The following is a 19,632-nucleotide window of genomic DNA, read 5'->3' as shown; positions in this document are numbered from 1 at the left end:
CGTTGCCATGGAAACTGGCTGGGGGCCTGCTGCTGGTTGCAGCGCGCAGAGCAGACCCTACTTCTTGACTAGGACTGCTGTAGTCCCCGCGTGGTCGCAGGGCGGGTAACTGGGTGAATCTGGGCGGGGTAGCTCCGGGACGAGGAGACGAGGCCTAGGTTTCTCCGTAGACCCAGCACGGCCCATTCCTCCCCGCGACGAGGGACCATTGCTATGGAAACCGGAGCACCGGACCGGCGGGGATTGTGGCTCCTGGGTCGTGACCGGTCTTCTCTCACCTGGAGACCCTCGCCCAAGGTTGTTTCCTGAACTAACCTGCCCTCCCGCCCTCGAGAGAGAGGTAAGACACCGAGGTCTTGACACTGAGCGGGCGAAGAAGCCCATTCCAACGCCAACTCCCCAGGAAACCTACCTGACTCACCCCTGGAAGCGGCCCCTTTCTCCCATCAACCCTTGGACTTTGATCCACGTTTATAACCCAGGATTAACGAAAACTCCGCGGTTTTTACCCACTTTTCCCACACATAATGAGACCAGAAAGACCGGCTTTTGAACCTTGCTTTGTGACCCTAGACAGGTCCTTTTCCCCACTCTGCCTCACCTTCCCCGTGTGTAAAATGGAGATATTAACTCCAGACACTGGCTCGTTATGCTGTTTTGGAGATCGAACCAAAGGCTTTGTACGCTATAAAATGGTGAAACTGAGATGCTGCCGAGTCGCTCTTTCTCCCTCCCCCTCCCCCTTACGCTAAACGTTCTTCAGATCTTTGTGTCATTTCTTCAGGCGATCTTCGCAACTCCGTAGCCCCAGCCTGAAATAAATACCATTATTCTTCATTCCCACAATGCCCTGCATTTTAACTTCCCTAACAACAGCAACAGTAGTTATCATTTGTAGATAAATGTGCCAGGCCCTGTTGTTAAACACTTTACCCAGGCTACCTCATTTAGTCCTCAGAAGATTCTTATAAGGTAGCTACTGTTATCCCTATTTTCCAACTCTGTTGCACCCATAATTGCCTATTTAATGTGTCTCTCCCACTAGACTTTGAGCTCTGAGGGGGGCGGGGGCATGGTTGACTTGTACATTTCAGTATCCCCAGCACCTACTACAGTGCCTGATAAATATTTCTTGACTAGCATGAAAATGACTTTCCTCTCATTACTACCCTCACCTTGCAGAGCAGTATCTCCTCTGCACACTTTTTGTCCCTGTGATGAACAGCAGTCTGCCCTATTCCTGTTGCCCCCTAGGTACTAGTTTTGGGGGCCCTCAGTTCACTTCTCTCTGGGTTTTCAGATGATGAGGATCCGGAACATTCCTTAGCATTTAGGCTTCCAACTGGGTGAAGTTGGGGGTGGGGCTTTTCCCCTACCCTCACAAGACTTCTAGAATAAACCAACCCCATCTGCCCTACCTGGGGTGAGCCTATTGCATTGGACTCTGGGGTACTGGCAGGTAGGATTTGTCGATGCGGCCTTTGGCCTTCCTCTCCAGCAGCCTAAGAACCACCCTCACCTCCACCCATCTCCTCCCCAAAGCTCTAGAGAAACATGGCCAGAGACCTCATCTTTTCCAGAAAACCTCTCAGGAGGCAGAGTTGTGGTTGTTGGAGTCATTTCTTCACTCAGCAAATATTTTTAAGCACCTACTTGTGGGGACACGCAACTGGGCACTGGTGATATAGTAGGAGTGAAGATAGATATAGTGATATCCCAAGAGAACTCACAGACAGATCACGGCAAAAGCACTTCTTCAGGAAATGTTAGGAAGCAGGGCACATAGGGCCTGCCTGGAGCTGGGACTTGATCTAATATGGGGGAGGGGTGTAGTTCTGGAAAGTTTCCCTGAGGAAGTGACCCTTGGCTAAGATCCCAATGCTCAACAGTCCTCTGCTGAATGGAACAGATTAGGACCTGACAGGCTTGTAAGGAAAGGGGGTTCTAGGATGAGAGCAGGAAAGGCCCTGGGCCAGAGAGGACCACCCTCCATACGGAACTGTAAGTGGCTCAGCCCAGCCAAGGCCCTTCAGGATGCGGGAAAGGTTAACAGGAGGCTGAAGAGATGGGCAGGAGCTGGGCCACAAGTGGCCTTGACAGCCAAGCTTAGGAGCTCCATCTCATCGTGACAGTGGGCAGCCACTGAATTATGTTAAGTGGGGGGACAGAACTTTGGCTCCTCATTTGTCCCTTCTCCCTCCTTGCAGTTTTCTACGGACACAGCCTAGCAGGAAGATGCAGCATCTACGTCTCACTGGCCGCTGACCCACCAGCCCGATGACAGCATCTCCGTGTGCCTTCCCGGTTCAGTTCCGGCAGCCCTCGGTCAGCGGCCTCTCACAGATCACCAGCAGCCTGTATATCAGCAACGGGGTAGCAGCCAACAACAAGCTCATGCTCTCCAGCAACCACATCACCACAGTCATCAACGTCTCAGTGGAGGTGGTGAACACCTTATATGAAGACATCCACTACGTGCAGGTGCCTGTGGCTGACACACCCATGTCGCGTCTCTGTGACTTCTTCGACCCCATTGCAGACCACATCCACAGCGTGGAGGTGAAGCAGGGCCGCACCCTGTTGCACTGTGCTGCCGGCGTGAGCCGCTCGGCCGCCCTCTGCCTTGCCTATCTCATGAAATACCACACCATGTCCCTGCTGGATGCCCACACATGGACCAAGTCATGCCGGCCCATCATCCGGCCCAACAATGGCTTTTGGGAGCAGCTCATCCACTATGAGTTCCAGCTGTTTGGCAAGAACACTGTGCACATGGTCAGCTCCCCCATGGGAGTGATCCCCGACATCTATGAGAAGGAGGTCCGTCTGATGATTCCACTGTGAGCCATTCCACCAGCCCCTGCCCCATTGTCAGAGGTACAGATCTGCCATTGATCCTACACCAAGATCTGTACTTAAAACATTCTACTTTCACTGATACAGAAAAACCAGATGATGCCTTTTTTAAGGGCAAGAAAAAAGGAAGGGTACTGCAGCTCTTAATCTTATAATTCATAACTTTAAAGATTCAGCTTATTAAATGTAAGATGGTGAAGATAAGTTTCCTACCCTGCGAGTGACAGCTCATGGCTGCCGACCAGAGGGAAGAGTGAACCAAATGGACCAGCACCCAGCGCATATGGCAAGTTTGGTATTCTGCAGCCCTCCCCACGACCGACCAACCCAGGGATGGGTCTGCCACAATTCTGCCTCATTCTTTTGAACACGAAGCCGGCCTTAAGCATCATGGCACCTCCCATGCTTCTCACAGTAAGTGCCAACCTACTGGATAAGTAGCCTTCAAGCGGTACTCCAGGAGCCCTGGGGGCCCCAAGCCAACCCTGCTTCCACCTTCAACTCTGGTCTTCTAGATTGGACTTACGCATAAGATAGTTTTCAAAGGAAGCATTCCATTGTATAAAATTTCTTTAAAAACATTTCTTTTTGAGCGCTGTTGTATGTGGCAAGATCCCCTACCAGCCTTTGATGAAAGGTGGTATTAGTCTCCATCTCGGGGCACGTGTGGAGAGCAGGCCTGACATCAGGCTCAGAGGTTTCTCTCACAGGCCTCAGCTCAGAAGGCTGGAGCTGTGGACCAGAACCCAGCCTTGTCACCTCCTGCCTGTGTGATGTGGGGCCTCTTGGAGCCTCAGTTTCCTCGTCCAGGCGATGACAGCCCTTTCCTCACAGGGTTGTCGTGAAGATTCAGTGCTTCCTTAGCACAGTGCCTGGCACATGGTAGGTGCTTGGTGCTTGGTGTAACTGGCAGCTCTCATCACGAATGATACTCTGGCCCTGCTGCCCTGGGTCAGCAAGTCGTCTTCACAACAGCAGCTCCCCGATCTGCGCACAGACCTTTATTGCTTAGAAAGTACTCTTCCAAAACGTCATCCTGTGTGGGAGAAAAATGGTTTCGGTCCTTTCAGACCCTGCCTTTAAGGAGGCCTAGACCTCGAAGCCTTTTCAGACTTCCCATTGGATTAAGCACAATGTTTAGTCCATGCGCAACCTGAGACTCCTAGAACAAGGAGCACACAGCTTCCCCCAAAGGGCCTTGTTTAGATTGCTGATCGTTAGAGCCAGTGCCCTGGTCTGGCTGACCGCTGGGGTCCAGTGGGTTATGTGCCAAAGGGATAAATGAGTGGGCCCTACCAGTAGGCCCTGAAATCCAAGATTGTTCAAACCTCCCAGGTGTGTGTGGATCTGGGTCAAGAGCAGCTATTCTAATCTAGAGATTTTCAGACAAACAGTTCATGGGCCAGTCAAGAGCACAACTGCTCGTGGGTCAGAGCCCACTGGAGGCCAAATGCTCCTTTTCTCCAAACCTGCCCCACCCTCACTTCCACAAAGGGCCTGCCCAGGGGTGTAATTTTAGGGTCGGGGGAGAAGGAAAATCGCTACTCAAGACTGATCTCATTTTACAGATGAATAAACAGAACCACAAACACCAGGGCTGGTATGGCAGAGCCCCCCCAAAGCAGAAGAAGCCCATCAGGAAGAAACCCAGGTGGAAAATTTCTTTGAAAACATTTTTAAAGAGAAATTTATTTGAATATCTTTTGTTTCAGTTTTTAACATTTTTAAATTAACATACCATAAAATTAACTTTCTCCTGTGTAAAGTTCTCTGTGTTTTAACACATTCGTGTAACTACCTCCACAATCAGGACACAGGGCGGTTCCATCAACCAAAGAATTCCCTTACGCTGCCCCTTGGCAATCACACCTTTGCCCCACACCAACCTCTGGCAAACACCTATCTGTTCTCCATTTCCTATAGATTTGCCTTTTCCACATTGCCACATACATAGAGTCATAGAGGATGTCACATCTAGAGACTGGCTACTTTCTGTCTGTCTTTGAGATTCACACATGTTGCTTTTTATGGCCAAGTGGTATTCCATTGTTGGATGCACTACAGTTTGTTTTACCTTCACCCGTTGAAGGATATTTGGGTTGTTTCCAGCTTTGGGTGATTTTGAATAAAACTGCTACAAATATTTGTGCATAGGTTTTTATGTGAACATAAGTTTATGAGTGGGATTGCTCAGTCGTATGGTAAAGGTTATGTTTAACTTTTAGAAACTACCAGATTTCCAGAGTGGCAATACCATTTTGCCTTCCACTATGAGAGATCCAGTTTCTCGCCAGTGTTTGGAACTGCCAATATTTTTTATTTCAGCCATTCTGATAGGTGTATGGTATTAGCTTATTGCAGTTTTAATTTGCATTTCTCTAATGATGTTAAGCATTTTTTTTTTTTTTTGCGGTATGCGGGCCTCTCACTGTTGTGGCCTCTCCTGTTGCGGAGCACAGGCTCCAGACGCGCAGGCTCAGTGGCCATGGCTCACGGGCCCAGCCGCTCCGCGGCATGTGGGATCTTCCCGGGCCGGGGCACAAACCCGTGTCCCCTGCATCAGCAGGCAGACTCTCAACCACTGCACCACCAGGGAAGCCCTAAGCATCTTTTTGTGTGTTTAATTGCCTTCCACATTCCCTCTTTGGTGAAGTGTCTATTCAACTTTTTTACCCGTTTTTAAATTGAGTTGTTTTCTCACTATTGAATATTGAGAATTCTTTGTATATTCTGGATACAAGTCCTTTATTAGATATGGATTTGTAAATATTTTTCCCCAGTCTAGCTTGTCTTTTCATTTCTCTTAAAAGTGTATTCTTCAGAGCAAAAGTTTTAAATTTTGATGAAGTGCTACTTACCAGTTTTTCCTTTTATGGATCGTTGTTTTGTTGTCACGTCTGAGAACACTTTGCCTAACCTAATATCACAAAGATTTTCTCTAATGTTTGAGAGTTTAAAATTTTCACTTATTTCCATGATCCTTTTGTATAAGGTGTGAGGTTTAGTTTGAGGTTCATATTTTTTCATGTGGATGTCTAATGGTTTCAACTCCGTTTGTTGAAGGCTGTCCTTTGTGCATTGAGCTGCCTTTGCACCTTTGCATACTCTTCATTCTGTTTGATACATGTCTTTCTTTTTACCAATACCACACTATCTTGATTATTGTAGCTTTTATAGTAAGTCTTACCTTATACCTAATCTTAGAAGGTGTTCAGTCTTTTACCATTAACTATGATGTTAGCTATAGGCCTTTTTGTAGTTGCCCTTTATTAGGTTAAGGAAGAGTTGGAAAGTATTCTCTCTTCTATTTTCTGGAAGAGATATGTGAATTGGTGTTATTTCTTCTTTGAATGTTTGGTAGACTTCAGCAGTGAAACTATTTGGGCCTGGAGATTTCTTTTTCAGAAGGATTTAACAAAGAATTCAATTCCATTAATAGTTAAAGGATTGATCAAATTATCTATTTTATCTTGGGTGAGTTTTGGTAGTTTGTGATTTTCGAGGAATAGGTCCATTTCATCTAATTGTCAAATTTATGCATGTGGAATTGTTTATAGTATTCCCTTAATATCCTTATTAACTGCAGGGTCTATAGTGACATCACATTTCCATTCTCCACACTGATTATTTGTGTTCTCTATTTCTTTGTTAGTCTGGCTAGAGGTTTATCAATTTAAAAAATCTTTTTAAAGAATTACCTACCTTGTGTCTTTAATTTTCTCTATTGTTCTTCCCTTTTCTATTTCATTGATTTCTGCTCTTTATTATTTCCATATTTCTTCTTGCTTTGAGTTTATTTTGCTCTTTTTTCTAATTTCCTAAGGTGGAAACTTAGATTATTGATTTGAGACCTGCATCCCACAAAGTTTTATATATTGCATTTTCATTTTTATCCATTTCAAAACATTTTCTAATTTCCCTTGTAATGTCCTCCTTAATCCATGTATTATTTAGAAATGTGTAGTTTAACTTCTAAGTATTTGGAAATTTTACAACCATCTCTCTGTTATTTGTTTCTAGTTTGATTCCATCAAGGTCAGAGAACATATGTTGTATGATTTCATTTCTTCTAAATTTGTTAATGTTTACTTAATGACGTAGGATATGGTCTGTCTTGGTGAATGTTTCATATGCACTTGGGGGAAAAAAAGGTTATTTTGGATAGAGTGTTCAATAAATGTCAATTAGGACCAGATGATTGATGGTGGTTTCAATTCTTTTATACTCTTCCTGGTTTTCTTTTTACTTGTTCTATTGATTACTAAGAGAGGAATGTTGAAGTATCCAACGAAAATTGTGGATTTGTGTACATCTCCTTTCAATTCTATTAATTTTTGTTTCATGTATTTTGAAGCTTTGTTTTTAGGTGCATACATACCTAGGATTTTTATGTCTTCGTGGTGAATTGACCCTTTTATCAATATGCACTGTCTCTTAATTTTTTGAAGTCTATGTTGTCTGACATTAATATAACCACTCCAGCTTTGTTTTAAGTAGTGTTTGTGTGATACATCTTTTTATATCCATTTATTTTTAATCTAAAGTGTGTTTCCAGTAGATAGCATGTAGTTGGGTCTTTTTTAATACATCCAATTTGTCTCTTAATTGGTGTGTTTATGCCCAAAATATTGATATTTGGATTTAAGTCTACCATTTTATTGTTTTCTATTTGTCCTTTCTGTTTTTCATTCCTTTATTTCCCTTTTCCTGCCTTCTTTTGAATTATTAATCTCTTTAAGTATTCCACTTTAATTTTGTATAGATTTTTTTAGAGGTTGCACTAGAGATTATAATATACATATAACTTTTCATAATCCACTTAAATTAATATCTTACTACTTCTCACTGCTATTCATATTGGGAAATGTATTAGTTTTCTCTTGCTGCTATGACAAATTACCACAAACTTAGTGGCTTAAAACAGCACCTATTTATTACTTCACAATTTCTATAGGTCAGAAGTCTGGCTGGGCTTGACTGAGTCTTCTGCTTAGGGTCTCACAAGGCCAAAATCAAGGCGTTTCCTAAGGCTGAAACCATGTATGTTTTTTACTGGAGGCTCTGGGGAAGATTCTGCTTCCAAGCTTACTGAGATTGTTGCCTGAATTCAGTTCCTTGTAGTTGAAAAAGACCTCACTTCCTTACTAACTATCAGCTGGGGCCTGCTCTGTTCTCCTAGAAGCTGCCCACACTCCTTTTAATGCTTTCCATGTGGCCCCTCCAAAAAAAGTGGGTTGAGTCCCTCTCAAGCTTTGAATACCTCTGACTTTTCCTTCTGCTGCACCTCCGAATCCAGCCAGAGAAAAATCTCTGCTTTCAAGGATTCATGTGATTAGACTAGGCCCACCCAATAATCTAGATAGTCTGCATTTTAAAGTCCATAACCTCAGTTACATCTGCAAACTCTCTTTTATCATGTAAAGTAACGGTCACATGTTCCAGGGAACAGGGCATTTGGCAGAGGTGGATGTTCTGCTTACTACAGATAATTTCTACGGATCTGACTTCAAGTTCGCTGAATTTCCTCTGCCATTCTGCTACTAAGGCCATCCAATATATTTTCAAAATTTTTTTTTTAATAGTGTTTATTTATTTTTACTTGTTGACAGTTTACTTTATTTATTTATTTATGGCTGTGTTGGGTCTTCGTTTCCGTGCGAGGGCTTTCTCTAGTTGTGGCAAGCGGGGGCCACTCTTCATCGGGGTGCACAAGCCTCTCACTATCGCGGCCTCTCTTGTTGCGGAGCACAGGCTCCAGACACGCAGGCTCAGTAATTGTGGTTCACGGGCCCAGTTGCTCTGCGGCATGTGGGATCTTCCCAGACCAGGGCTCGAACCCGTGTCCCCTGCATTGGCAGGCAGATTCTCAACCACTGCGCCACCAGGGAAGCCCTCAAATTTTGATTAATGTATTTTCTTAGTTTAAAATTTTTAATTTTGTTATTTTCTATATCTTCTATTTCTCTGTTGAGACTTTTTATCTTTTCATTTCTAAGGTCTTTTTCTGATAAGTCCAACATTTGGGTCATCTCAGTGTTTAGACTTTCTTGGTTCTTTGTATGCAGAGTAATTTTGGATTGTATCCTGGGCATTTTGAATATTATATTGTGAGACTCTAGGTCTTGGTTAAATCCTATGGAAAATGTTGAGTCTTTGTTTTAGGAGGCATTTGATCCATTTAGGATCAGTTCTGGTGTGCCTCCTGTGGTCTGTTAAAAACAAGACAACAGGCCCCAAATGGAGTCACTTATGCTAAGCCCCACATCACCAAACTGAGACTTAACTAGTTTCAGCTAACCCAGAAATGGAATATTAAACCAGTCAAACAGGAATCACCTGATCAGCCCTAGTTAGGTAATCTGCCTGATAGACCCCTGCCATCCCCTAAAGGAAAGTAACCTTGCAATAACCAATGCTATTTTCTGCCTAGAATAACTTCCTCGTTTCTGCTCCCTTTTGCCTATAAAAGTCTTTCCTCAGAGCTCTTTATGTTTGCTAGATTGGATACTTCTCAATTCATGAATCACTGAATAAAGCCAATAAGATTTTTTAAATTTACGCAGTTGAATTTTGTTTTTTTAACAGGGCCATAGTTCAATTATCAGTTTTCAAAACTTTTGCAACGTAAGTCAAATCTGCCCTAAGCTTGTGCCACCCAGGTCCCGGTCTGATATCTGGGTGGTCTGCATAGTAGTTTCATTCTCAAAGTCATTGGAATAATGTTTAGGGTCAGATCCATACACGTGAGCCTATGGGATCCATTTCTCAAGCTTCCTCCTCTCCACAGTTTCTCCCACACTCCCCAGTTTTCAAGACCACCCTTTCCCTGGTCCTCCAGCTAGAAATCAGGGCTTTTAGTCTCCCTGCTCTCCTGCATACATTCTGTGACCGGTTCTGCTCTAGGACCAGGTGACAGGACGAACAGAGAGAAAAAAGCAAAGTGATTCCTCCCCAGCACACACACCTTTCAAGCCACAGTTCTTTTGGTCAGACAAAAGGATTCCCCTCCGAGTTTTAGTTGCTTTCCCGGCTTCCACTGCTACTGCTACTTCTGCTGCCCAGTTTCAACTTCAGTATGAGGCTTGCCCGGGGACAGGACTATATGAGAAAAGAACAACAAAAAAAGAGATTTCCCTCACTCTTTCTGTCCTAAAGAGGCCTTCCTTCCTACTCCTTAGACCAGAAAGACAGGGCTGCTCTTGGAATTCTTTCTTTCCATGTCCACTGCACAGTTCCAGGAGTCACGCTGACCTCTGAGACCAGGCCAGCAGATACAGGAGCAAAAAGCAAAACAGGAGACTCGCCACCAGATTGTTTATACTCCAAGTTCTGGTTCCCTTTCCCAGTCCACATGCTACCATTTCTTTTTCAGAGTCCTCAGAGAGCTGCTTCCTGCATTCTGCCCAGGGTTTTTATTTGCATTCAGTGGGAAGGACAGACTATGTTTACTCTATCTTAGTCAGAACTGGCACCCTAAGAAATGTATTTTTAAAACTACATACTCATTTGTGGAAAAAGGAAAATAAATACGGTCCATCTACAATACTATCCTCAAGCAGTAAGCAAGTCAACACTTAGGTATTGTGGTATATTTCCTTCTTTCTATGCATTCTTTTTTGTTCATAGTTGAGAAAATATAATTTTGGATCCTCCGTTTTAGATTATTCTTTCAATATTCAGATTTGGATATGGCAGGACCAGCATTTCACATCCCAAGTGGAAGAAGTGGAGGTTGAGAGCTCTTGAGAGGGTCCAGGTCCTTTTTTGCAAACAGTCTACTCTGTTCCTCTGGATTCAGAGTAGAGAGGCTGGATCTTAGTTCCCTGACCAGGGATCAAACCTGTGCCCCCCTGCAGTGGAAGCGCAGAGTCCTGACCATTGGAATTCCTGTCATGTTGGAGTTTTAACGCAATCCTGTAAGAGGGGAGAATGAAATGTCCCTCACAGCCCAACAGCCTGGCTTGGAGCAGAGATTCCAAGCCTCTGATTTCATGAACTTTTAACTTTCCTACTTCAAAAGTACAGAATCACTTTCTTTCTTTATGATGAATTAAAGTCAATTAAATTTGGTGTGAGACGTTTCTGTGAAGTTCATAATACCCTGCCAGATAAACGGTGGCCCTGAGGATTTTCCTGAACAACCTCTGTTGAGGTGGTGATCTCATTACAAATCTAGGGACAGGTAGCTCTTGACCCTGAAGCACACAGCCCTGCTTACCTACTGGGATGCTAAGTCCAGATGCACTAAGAATCCATCAACCACCTCTGGACTGTGGACTTATGTCACACAGGAAGGAGCTTGGGATGAGAGTCGAGAGGTTAGGATTCTCATCCTGCTTTGTGACTTCAGGCAGACCCTGGAATTTTTCTGGAATTCTGCCTGTAAAATGGGAGTCACCATGCCATCTGGGGTGGCCATAGAACGTGTCCCACAGGCCTCCGATTACAGGATGCAATACCGAACAAGGGCCCCGCCATGACACTTTGAAATCCATCGCCATGTTTATGCTGAGACTAGACTTCCCTCAGGCTCCTTCTAGCCAATTCCCCAGTATAGCAGGGATACCAAGGCAGGCCCAGTCCTGGGAGACATGGACTCTTTTGATTGGCTTCCTTGCTGTCAGCTGTGTGGTCAAGAACGTTTCCCGGGCTTCCCTGGTGGCACGGTTGTTGAGAGTCCGCCTGCCGATGCAGGGGACATGGGTTCGTGGCCCGGTGTGGGAAGATCCCACATGCCGCGGAGCGGCTGGGCCCGTGAGCCATGGCCGCTGAGCTGAGCCTGCGCGTCCGGAGCCTGTGCTCCGCAACGGGAGAGGCCACAGCAGTGAGAGGCCCGCATACCGCAAAAAAAAAAAAAAAAAAAAAGAGTTTCCCGCCAAACTTCCTTCCCTCTCTCCTCCACTTGCATCACAGTCTGATGGGCTCTCCTGGCCTTCCCAGCCCCCTTCCTATTTTCTCTCACAAATGTTTGCCCTCATAAAATCCTTGCACTTTTAATCCCATCTTGGTGCTTGCTTCTCAGAGGACCTGGACTAATACACCATCCTACTCCGCCTCTCACAGGTGCCAAGAGACACTCAAAAGCAGAAAGTTTTAAACACACATAAAAGCTTCTTACCACAGATCTTTCTAGACTTCCCTTGGGAAAATATATATATAATGCCTTTCCCCTGAAGAAAATAATGTTTTACTGACTGAGCTGGGGAATATCTGGCAGACACCCCCTGTGAACCTGGGCCGGACCCCGCACACCCCTATAACCTCACACTCTGGCTCTGTTCTTCACAACAGAGTGGGGAGCAAGGAACGGCAGAATCCCAAGAATTAGGAGATGAAGACCTCGCCCTGCTGCTCCCTCTTTGTGCAAGATCGCTGCTATGGTCCGAACATTGGTGTCTCCCTAAAATTCATATGTTGAGACCTAATGCCCAAGGTGATAGTATTGGGAGTTGGGGCCTTTGGGAGGTAATTAGGTGATGAGGTCATGAGAGTGGAGCCCTCAAGAATGGCATTAGTGCCCTTATAAATGAAGCCTGTAACCCAGAAGAGGGCCCTCACCCGACCATGCCTGCACCCTGATCTCAGACTTCCAGCCTCCAGAACTGTGAGCAATAAATTTCCATTGTTTATAAGCTACCCAGGCTATGGCATTTTATTATAGCAGCCCAGTGGACTAAGGCCATCTCTTTGAGCTTTAGTTCTCTACGTGTATAAGGGTTGAACAAGATCTGTGGTTTTCACCTGGGAAACTTGGCAGAGGTGTGCGGGGTTCCTGGTTCATCTAGGGCAACTCTGCTTTGGCTTATTTGATATCAGGCTCCAGCATAAGAAGCATGGACAAGGGTTCTTCCACCAAAGAAAGTTTAAACATATAAAGAGAAGTGCCCAGCCCAGGCAGCAGGTACTGCTGAGCCAGAATCTACCCAGTGGGATGCTGGCAGTGTTTGGGGAAGGAGAGAGGGGGCAGATGAGGGTTGTGGCAGTCAGGAGGGGCAGAAGGAGGCCTAGGTACTGCAAGGCTCCATCAGGCACAGGGAGCAGGGGTGGCCTCATATAGCTGGAGAGGTCACGGGGAGTGGGCTTGGAAACATCAGAGAACCAGAGCTTTACCTGTCAGACCCAGGAGCCCAGGCCTTCTCCTTGTCTGCAGTGGGGACCAGAGGAAGAAGCCTCCAGCCGTCACAGAGATAAGCATTTGCCAAGTGCCTGCTGTCGGCCAGGATTGTATAGTACTGTGTCAGGAAGGATTCAGAAGTGTAGCTGACGAGATCCGGCCTGGAGCAGGAAGCTCCCAGACTCATTCCGCATGGCCCCAGGCTGTGTCCCCACTCACTCAACAAGCTGATGTAGCCAGCCTCAGAGGTGACCTCAATGATCTCAACTGACCTCCATGATCCCCTCCTCCTGGTGCATGCCCTTATGTAGTCAAGGTGGGAGGGCCCATATTGAACAGGGTTGACTTGTAACCAATAAGACATCAGAGAAATGACAATAATTTGAATTAATAAATGAAGATATTAGAGAAATGAGTGTGACTTTTGAAATTGGATCAAAAAGGACATTGAAGCTTCTTGCTCTCTTGAATCACTCACTCTGGTGGAAACCAACTACCATGCCATGAGTACACTCAAGGAGTCCTGTGGAAGGGCCCACATGGCAAGGAACTGAGGTCTCCTGCCGACAGCCATGTGAAAGACTCATCTTAGAAGTGGACCTGCCAGCCACAGTCAAGCCTTTATATATATGACTGCAGCCCTGGCTGACATTTGACTGCAACTTCATGAGAGACCCTGAGTCAGAACTATTCCACTCAACCACTCCCAAATGCCTGATCCACAGAAACTGAGATAATTTATATTCATTGCTCTAAGCCATAATGTTTGGGGATAACTTGTTACCCCAAATCAGTACAAGTGATGCTACCCTGCACCACACCCAAGACATGGGCCCCACTGTCATTTGCTCAATGGACCACAACAATAGTTCTTCCCTTGTCTCCCTGCCTCCTGTCCCAAGCCCCTTCAATTTCTCCTCCATGTAGGATCCAGACCAAACTGAAGGGCCGTTATCAAAAAACATTTGTTGTTCCATCACGGTCCTTGCCTGCTCAAAACCTTCCATGGCTCTCCACTGTATTTTGTGTTATTTCTCAGAAGTATTTACAACTGAGCAGGAAGTGTGATGGTGGAGTCCCTGGCATCCCTGAGCTGATTTGGGAGCAAGAGTCCTTGTTTACCCTGGCCCCCTGGAATGACAATTCAAGGCCCCCCTGGGGAGGATGGGAGGGGCCCCCTGGCAGCTGGGGCTGAGACAAGGCAGAAGCTTTGTTCTGAATCAACAATGGCAGGATGCCCAGCACAGACCCAGCTTCCTCCAAGGCAGGGTGAGGGGATGAGAGCTGGGGCAAGAGCATGCCCTGGGGCCCTCGATGTGCAAAGGAAGCCTGGGGGTGGGGGCAGCAAGAGAAGTCTTGGGAGAGGAACTGGGAGGCGTTTGTAGTGAGCCAGTCTGCTAACATGGCTCGAGGACCTGTTAGGTTTGTGAAATAAAATTCATATCTAATGGCAAGACAGGATAAACCTAAACATATAAAATTCTTCTCTGCCTTTTGGCCTCCTCTCTCCCCACACTGTGCATTGTGTATCTGCATTTATGCATCGACCAAACCTCCCTCATAAGCAGGAATACCTGCTCAACCATAAAGAGCAACATTCTTCCAGCATCCAGGCAACTCCTTAAAAGATAACACCCCTTCCTGATCTTCTAAGGGGTCACATGACCCACCACGATGATGCTTAGATCTGGATTATGTAAGTTGTCAATAATATGTCATTTGATGTACAGCCCTCTGTCTTAAAAAAAACTTACATAACTGTGCCTGGTCTGCTAATGAGCGGAACGGTTCTCAGAGCTTTCTGAGATGCTCATCCTTTTATTTGAGCCATCCTCAAATTGGCTCTAATAAAATTTCCGTTTCTTTCTTAGATCGACTGGTTAATTTTTCATCCACAAGTTTAAGGCACTGTCGCTAAGCACTGGGCATGTACGTTAGCTCCTGCTGCCTCCCAGAGCCAGACGGGTGAGGCTCTGCCGCTGCCCCCACTTAACACGCAGAGCCACAGGAGGGGAAGACTCCCGCCCAAAGTCACACAGCTCAGACACACCAGGGCTGGGGTTTGAACCCGGGTCCAACCCCTGCTCTTGACTGGTATTCTCTCCCACCTACTCCATCCACACCAGGCTCTGTGCTGGTGCTGGGGAGACAGCGGTGAGCAGGCAGTTCTGAGAGTGGGATGTGCTCAGGGCCCTGCCTGGAGAGGTGCAGGGAGCTGGGGTGAGCTTTGTGGCTTTCAACCCAGCCTGGCATGGAGAGGGGGAGGGGTGAGGGTAGGGAAGAGACCCCCCCACCCCCACCCCCAAAGGAAGGTGACATCTGTTATCCAGAGATGGCTTCCCAGCAGGGACTGGGCACAAGGAGGGAGGCTGGGGAGGTGAAGTGTCTCGCGCAAGGAAACAGAACAAGAAGCAGAGTCCAGAGGGCTGTCAATGGGAATCACCTGATAAGCCCTTCCCTGTGAGTATCCCTGTGAAGCCGGCAGAGACCAGACAGGTCCGACAGGCGAGAAAGGGGGCCAGGACACAAACCCAGGCTTTCTGACTGCCAGGCCAGTGCTCACTGTGCCCACTGCGGGCAGGGGTGGTAGGGAGGGCTTTAACTCTGACCCTGAGGGAATCATCTCAATGCTGGGTGGCCCCCAGGTCAAGCACAGCTCCAATTCCCCCCACTCTGCCCCCACAACCGCCAGGGGCTGGCTCTGATCTGATGGGAGGCTCACTCTAAAGCCAAGCATTCCCTGGGGCCCAGGAGCCAGGGCCAGGGCGCTGCAGGAAGCTCCTACTATGGCAGGGGGCTCCTTGAATGGGGAAGGTCCTGAGGACCAAGGAGGCGGTACCCACCTGAAGCCATTCATCCTCTGTCCTGTCTGGCCAAGCCTCAGTGCGGAGCCCGGAGGTATCCAGGCTGCACCGGACGGGGCAGGGCCAGTAGCATCTCTGAGTCACAGGGAGGGTGGGTGGTGAGTGACTCAGCCTAGGACCACTTACCCTCCGCAAGACGGGCCTGGGCTGAGGCCAGAGCCAGGAAACCCTGCGCCTGTCCTGCCCGGGCCAGGTGCCTCCCAGGCCCTCACTGCCCCCACCCCCAGCCTGGGGCTGCCTCTCCATGCAGCCCTGTCTATCACTGGCTGGCACAGCAGTCCTCCACGAATTCTGGCTACGTGAAGGAATGCACGATTCCTCCGAGTCCCAGGCCCCCGAGACCCCAACCCTGGCCTGGTCTAGCTCCCATCCTCCCATTTTCCAGATGAGCCGAGGCTCAGAGAGAGTGGATGACTAGCCCAAGATAGGGACCAAGCCCACTGGCCCCATCGTTCTCTCTCCTCCCCGGGCCCCGCCTACCAGGCTCCTCACTGGAATCCTCTCCTCGGGGATGATCAGCCCATTTTGTAGATATGGAAACTGAGGCTCAAGGAGGGGAGGTACCTACCCCAGGTACACAGTGAGGCAGGCGGAGCAGGATTAGGCCCCAGGTCTCTCTAACCCAGGCAGGGACCTTATGGTTTTTAACAGGTGGCCCCCAGCAGAGGCAGGTAGGTGGCGGGAGTTAAGTGCTTACAGCCAAGGGAAGGATGAGATGTGATGCAGCTGAGCTGGGCCAGCCCTCCAGGTGCCCCCGCCCCCCAGTGCTCCTCCTTCCATGGAGCCACTCGATTCCTTGCCCTCTGCGCCCACAGCCCTGGGCACGGCCCCTCATCCAGGCCCTTTCTTCCTCAGGCTTCTTTTTTGGTTTTTCTTTTAGAGGAGGGTTGCATGTTTGGGTTTTCACCCCCAGGCAAGGGTTTCGCCATGAGAAAGGGAGAATCAGATGTAGAAAGTGGACAGCAGACAGGTGACCAGCATGTGCAGAGGCTCCGGTGGGGAGGCTTGGTGTCGGGGGTTGGGGGGGGTGGACCTGAAGGAAGCGGGTGCAGATGGAAGGTGGAGCCCAAGGAGGGGAGAGGGGAGAGGAGCCTGGTGAAGCTGTGGGGCCAGGCCCCGAGGGCCCTATGGTCTGGGGCAGGAAGCTCTGACCTTGTCCCAAGAGCAGTGTGGAGCCACACAAAGAGTGTGTTTTAGGAGGTGCCCCCGGGGCTGCGGGAAGATGGCGTGCAGGGGCCGGAGCAGAGGGCTGGTGTGGGGCCCTGGCCAGGCCCTGGTTGGTAAGGGAGGGGGTCCTCATTTCCTTGCGGGCAGCTGGCAGCTATCGGCCCTTGGCTGCCACCCCGAGGAATGACACAGGTGTACAAGCAAAAATAGTTTATTTGAGGACGGAAGACCCAAAACTGGGGGCCCAGGGCTGAGGCCACAGCAGCTGCCTGGAGTTGGCACAGACGACCCCAACTCCCTAGCGAAGCCCAGCAGCAAAGCCCTTCCCTGGGCCTCCTAGCTGCCTCCCCAATTTCCTGGAGGAAGGATTGTGCGACCCCCAAGAATCATTATCATCATCATCACCACCATCATCATCATCTTCATCATTAGAACACGGTGAGGTTTTCAAAGTTTGGCCAGCAGTTTTCGGCGTAGTAGTTGATACTAATCGTAATAATTATTCTGACAAGCACAGTCAGTGACTGGGCCGGGCTTGGACCCACCATCCAGTGGTGAGTGGGGTCTGTGATGAGGAGAGGCAGGCAGGGACAGGAGGTGGGTCTCTCTGGGAGTCCCCATTCCAGCCTCCAAGGTGGCCCTGCAGGAAGACCCATCTCCCCCGACGGCCCCAGAGGCTGCCCACTCTCCCTGTTTTCCCATGGCCACGGGCCAAGGCTGGATTCAGGCTAAGGCAGTCCCGCGTGGTCCCTGCGCTCCCTCAGGTCTCAGAGACCCTTGCCAGGCTGGTCTCTCCGCCAGAAGCCCCGGCGGGCAGCCCAAGAAGCCACGAACTCGCAGTTGTGGTAAAGGAACATTCCTGAAAGGGTGAGCGCAATGCCCACATAGCTGAGGGTGCTGAGGCAGCTGCCAAACAGGAGCCGGGAAAGGATGAGGTTGCCCACGACAGTGAGGTTGCCCAGGACGTGGACAGTGAGGGCCGAGGTGAGGGCCAGCAGGGAGAAGCTGGCCAGGTTGTAGAGCACAGACAGGAGGCAGCTGAGCAGGATACAGGCCCAGAGGCGGGAGTCGGTGGGGGCGGGCGGCGGTGCCACGCCAGCCTCCAGCACCAGGGCCGCACCTGCCAGCAGGCAGAAGCTGGGCACCGAGGTGGCATACAGCAGGGTCACCGCATCCAACCTCTCCTCCTGCAGCAGGGCACCTGCAACCAGGACAGCAGCCATCAGCACCCGGCGCGAGACAACCCCCACGAGGCCAACCCAGCACAACCTCCTCCTTGGCCCATCCTCCAGGAAGCCTGTCTGCCCCAACCCCTCAGGCGGAATTAGTGGCTCCCACTCTGTAACGGGAAGGTCAAGAATCCAGAGTCAGACCCGGGTCCGCTCCTGACTACCTGTGACCTGGCACTTAAGCTCTATAGGCCTAGGTTTCCTCACCTGCAAAATCGGAGGATAATAAAACCTTAAATATGCAGGGTTGTTGTAAAGATTTAAACTGATAATGTACATAAAGCCCTTAGAAGGTAAGTGCTCAGTAAATGTAGAAAGATAAGATAAATAAGCGTTATCACCTACTCCTCCCACAGGCTGAAACAATAATCTGCTTGTGATGTCCCACTGATCAATAAACATGAAAAAAAAAATTCTTCAGGGGCTCCCCAGGCCCTGGAGAAAAACATCCTGGGCTCTTAACCAACTTTGAAGGCCCTGAACCAAGCGGCCCCGACCCAGCTTTCTTAGCTTCAGCCCTTCTCGCACCCTCAGCCCCACAGTGCAGCTCCCATGCCAGAGTAGGGACAGGCCACCAGCAGGCCAGTTCTGCCACTTACTAGCTATATGGCCTTTAGCTTAAAAAAGATAGAGAGTTTGAAATAATAAAAACCATTTGAATCATATGTTCGATCACTTATGACTACTGGGATGACAGGGAACAACAAGGTCATTGTTTGCTCCCGGCTGTCACTCACTGTTTATCGCTGATAATCAGCATCTTTTGCTACCAACGCTGGGGCTTGTCAAGATGAATCCAGGACACAGAGGAAACCTTAGTCTTTGCGAGGAAAGAGGGGATCCTACCACCTTGCACATGTGTGCCTGTGTGTGTGTATTCATATTACCACCCAGCTGGTTCACAAAACCAGCGGTGCCCATCATAAAATCACACCCGGCTCAGATGAAATGATAGTACTTGCATGAAGGCAACGAGACAGTTTTTGTGGATAGAGATGAGTCATGGCTCCCCATCCCCTCCAATGGCTCTCTGAGACTCTATGCATTTTCTGACACACACTTTCCAAAGAGCCACAGAGGTGCTTACTCATAGGCTATGCTTAGAATAGGAAATCTTATTTCTCTCTCCATTTCATTCTGATGTTTTGGCTTTGTTCTCTAGGCAACAGTCCTTCTGTCAAGCATTTCTAGAAATGAACAGATAACTGGAATGCCTCCTGTTTGTCCGCTCCAAATTTAGCACCATTACGAGCTGCCCGTGGCCTGCGATCACTGGAAGGTGTTTAGGATTTCAGGTGAACTTCATCTTTGGCAAATTTCACCCTCTGAGAGGCAGCCAGGCAGGAAGGTCCTAACTTCCTCCCCCTGCCACTTGCTCCTGTTCTGCATCCCACCCAGCCCT

The 19,632-nt window shown here is 48.4% G+C and overlaps 3 protein-coding genes across 3 annotated transcripts in view; 1 reads left to right on the top strand and 2 right to left on the bottom strand.

Annotated features, from left to right (window-relative positions):
* Positions 1 to 209, bottom strand: part of CUNH5orf52 (chromosome unknown C5orf52 homolog) — a 5,948-nt gene extending 5,739 nt beyond the window's left edge. Inside the window, 1 exon segment of the mRNA XM_007461218.1 lies at positions 111 to 209. Coding sequence (XP_007461280.1) covers positions 111 to 209 — 99 coding nt within the window.
* Positions 210 to 2,221: 2,012 nt separating this feature from the next.
* DUSP18 (dual specificity phosphatase 18) lies at positions 2,222 to 2,871 on the top strand. The gene has a single exon (XM_007461204.1). The coding sequence runs from the start codon at positions 2,278 to 2,280 to the stop codon at positions 2,842 to 2,844; it is 567 nt and encodes a 188-aa protein (XP_007461266.1). The 5' UTR covers positions 2,222 to 2,277; the 3' UTR covers positions 2,845 to 2,871.
* A 14,325-nt stretch (positions 2,872 to 17,196) lies between these two features.
* Positions 17,197 to 19,632, bottom strand: part of SLC35E4 (solute carrier family 35 member E4) — a 6,169-nt gene continuing 3,733 nt past the window's right edge. The window contains exon 2 of the mRNA XM_007461203.1: positions 17,197 to 18,202. Within this exon, the coding sequence (XP_007461265.1) occupies positions 17,769 to 18,202 (434 nt within the window). The 3' untranslated portion in view covers positions 17,197 to 17,768. The remainder of the gene's footprint in view (positions 18,203 to 19,632) is intronic.

This window comes from Lipotes vexillifer, unplaced genomic scaffold, assembly GCF_000442215.2.
Source record: "Lipotes vexillifer unplaced genomic scaffold, Lipotes_vexillifer_v1.1 scaffold691, whole genome shotgun sequence".
Taxonomy (NCBI): Eukaryota; Metazoa; Chordata; class Mammalia; order Artiodactyla; family Lipotidae; genus Lipotes; species Lipotes vexillifer.
The sequence above is the reverse complement of the archived record's forward strand: the minus strand, read 5'-3'. Positions and strand labels throughout refer to the sequence as shown.

Coding starts and splice junctions, on each gene's coding strand:
- DUSP18 (XM_007461204.1), top strand. CDS start 2,278: ATGACAGCATCTCCGTGTGCCTTCCCGGTTCAGTTCCGGCAGCCCTCG.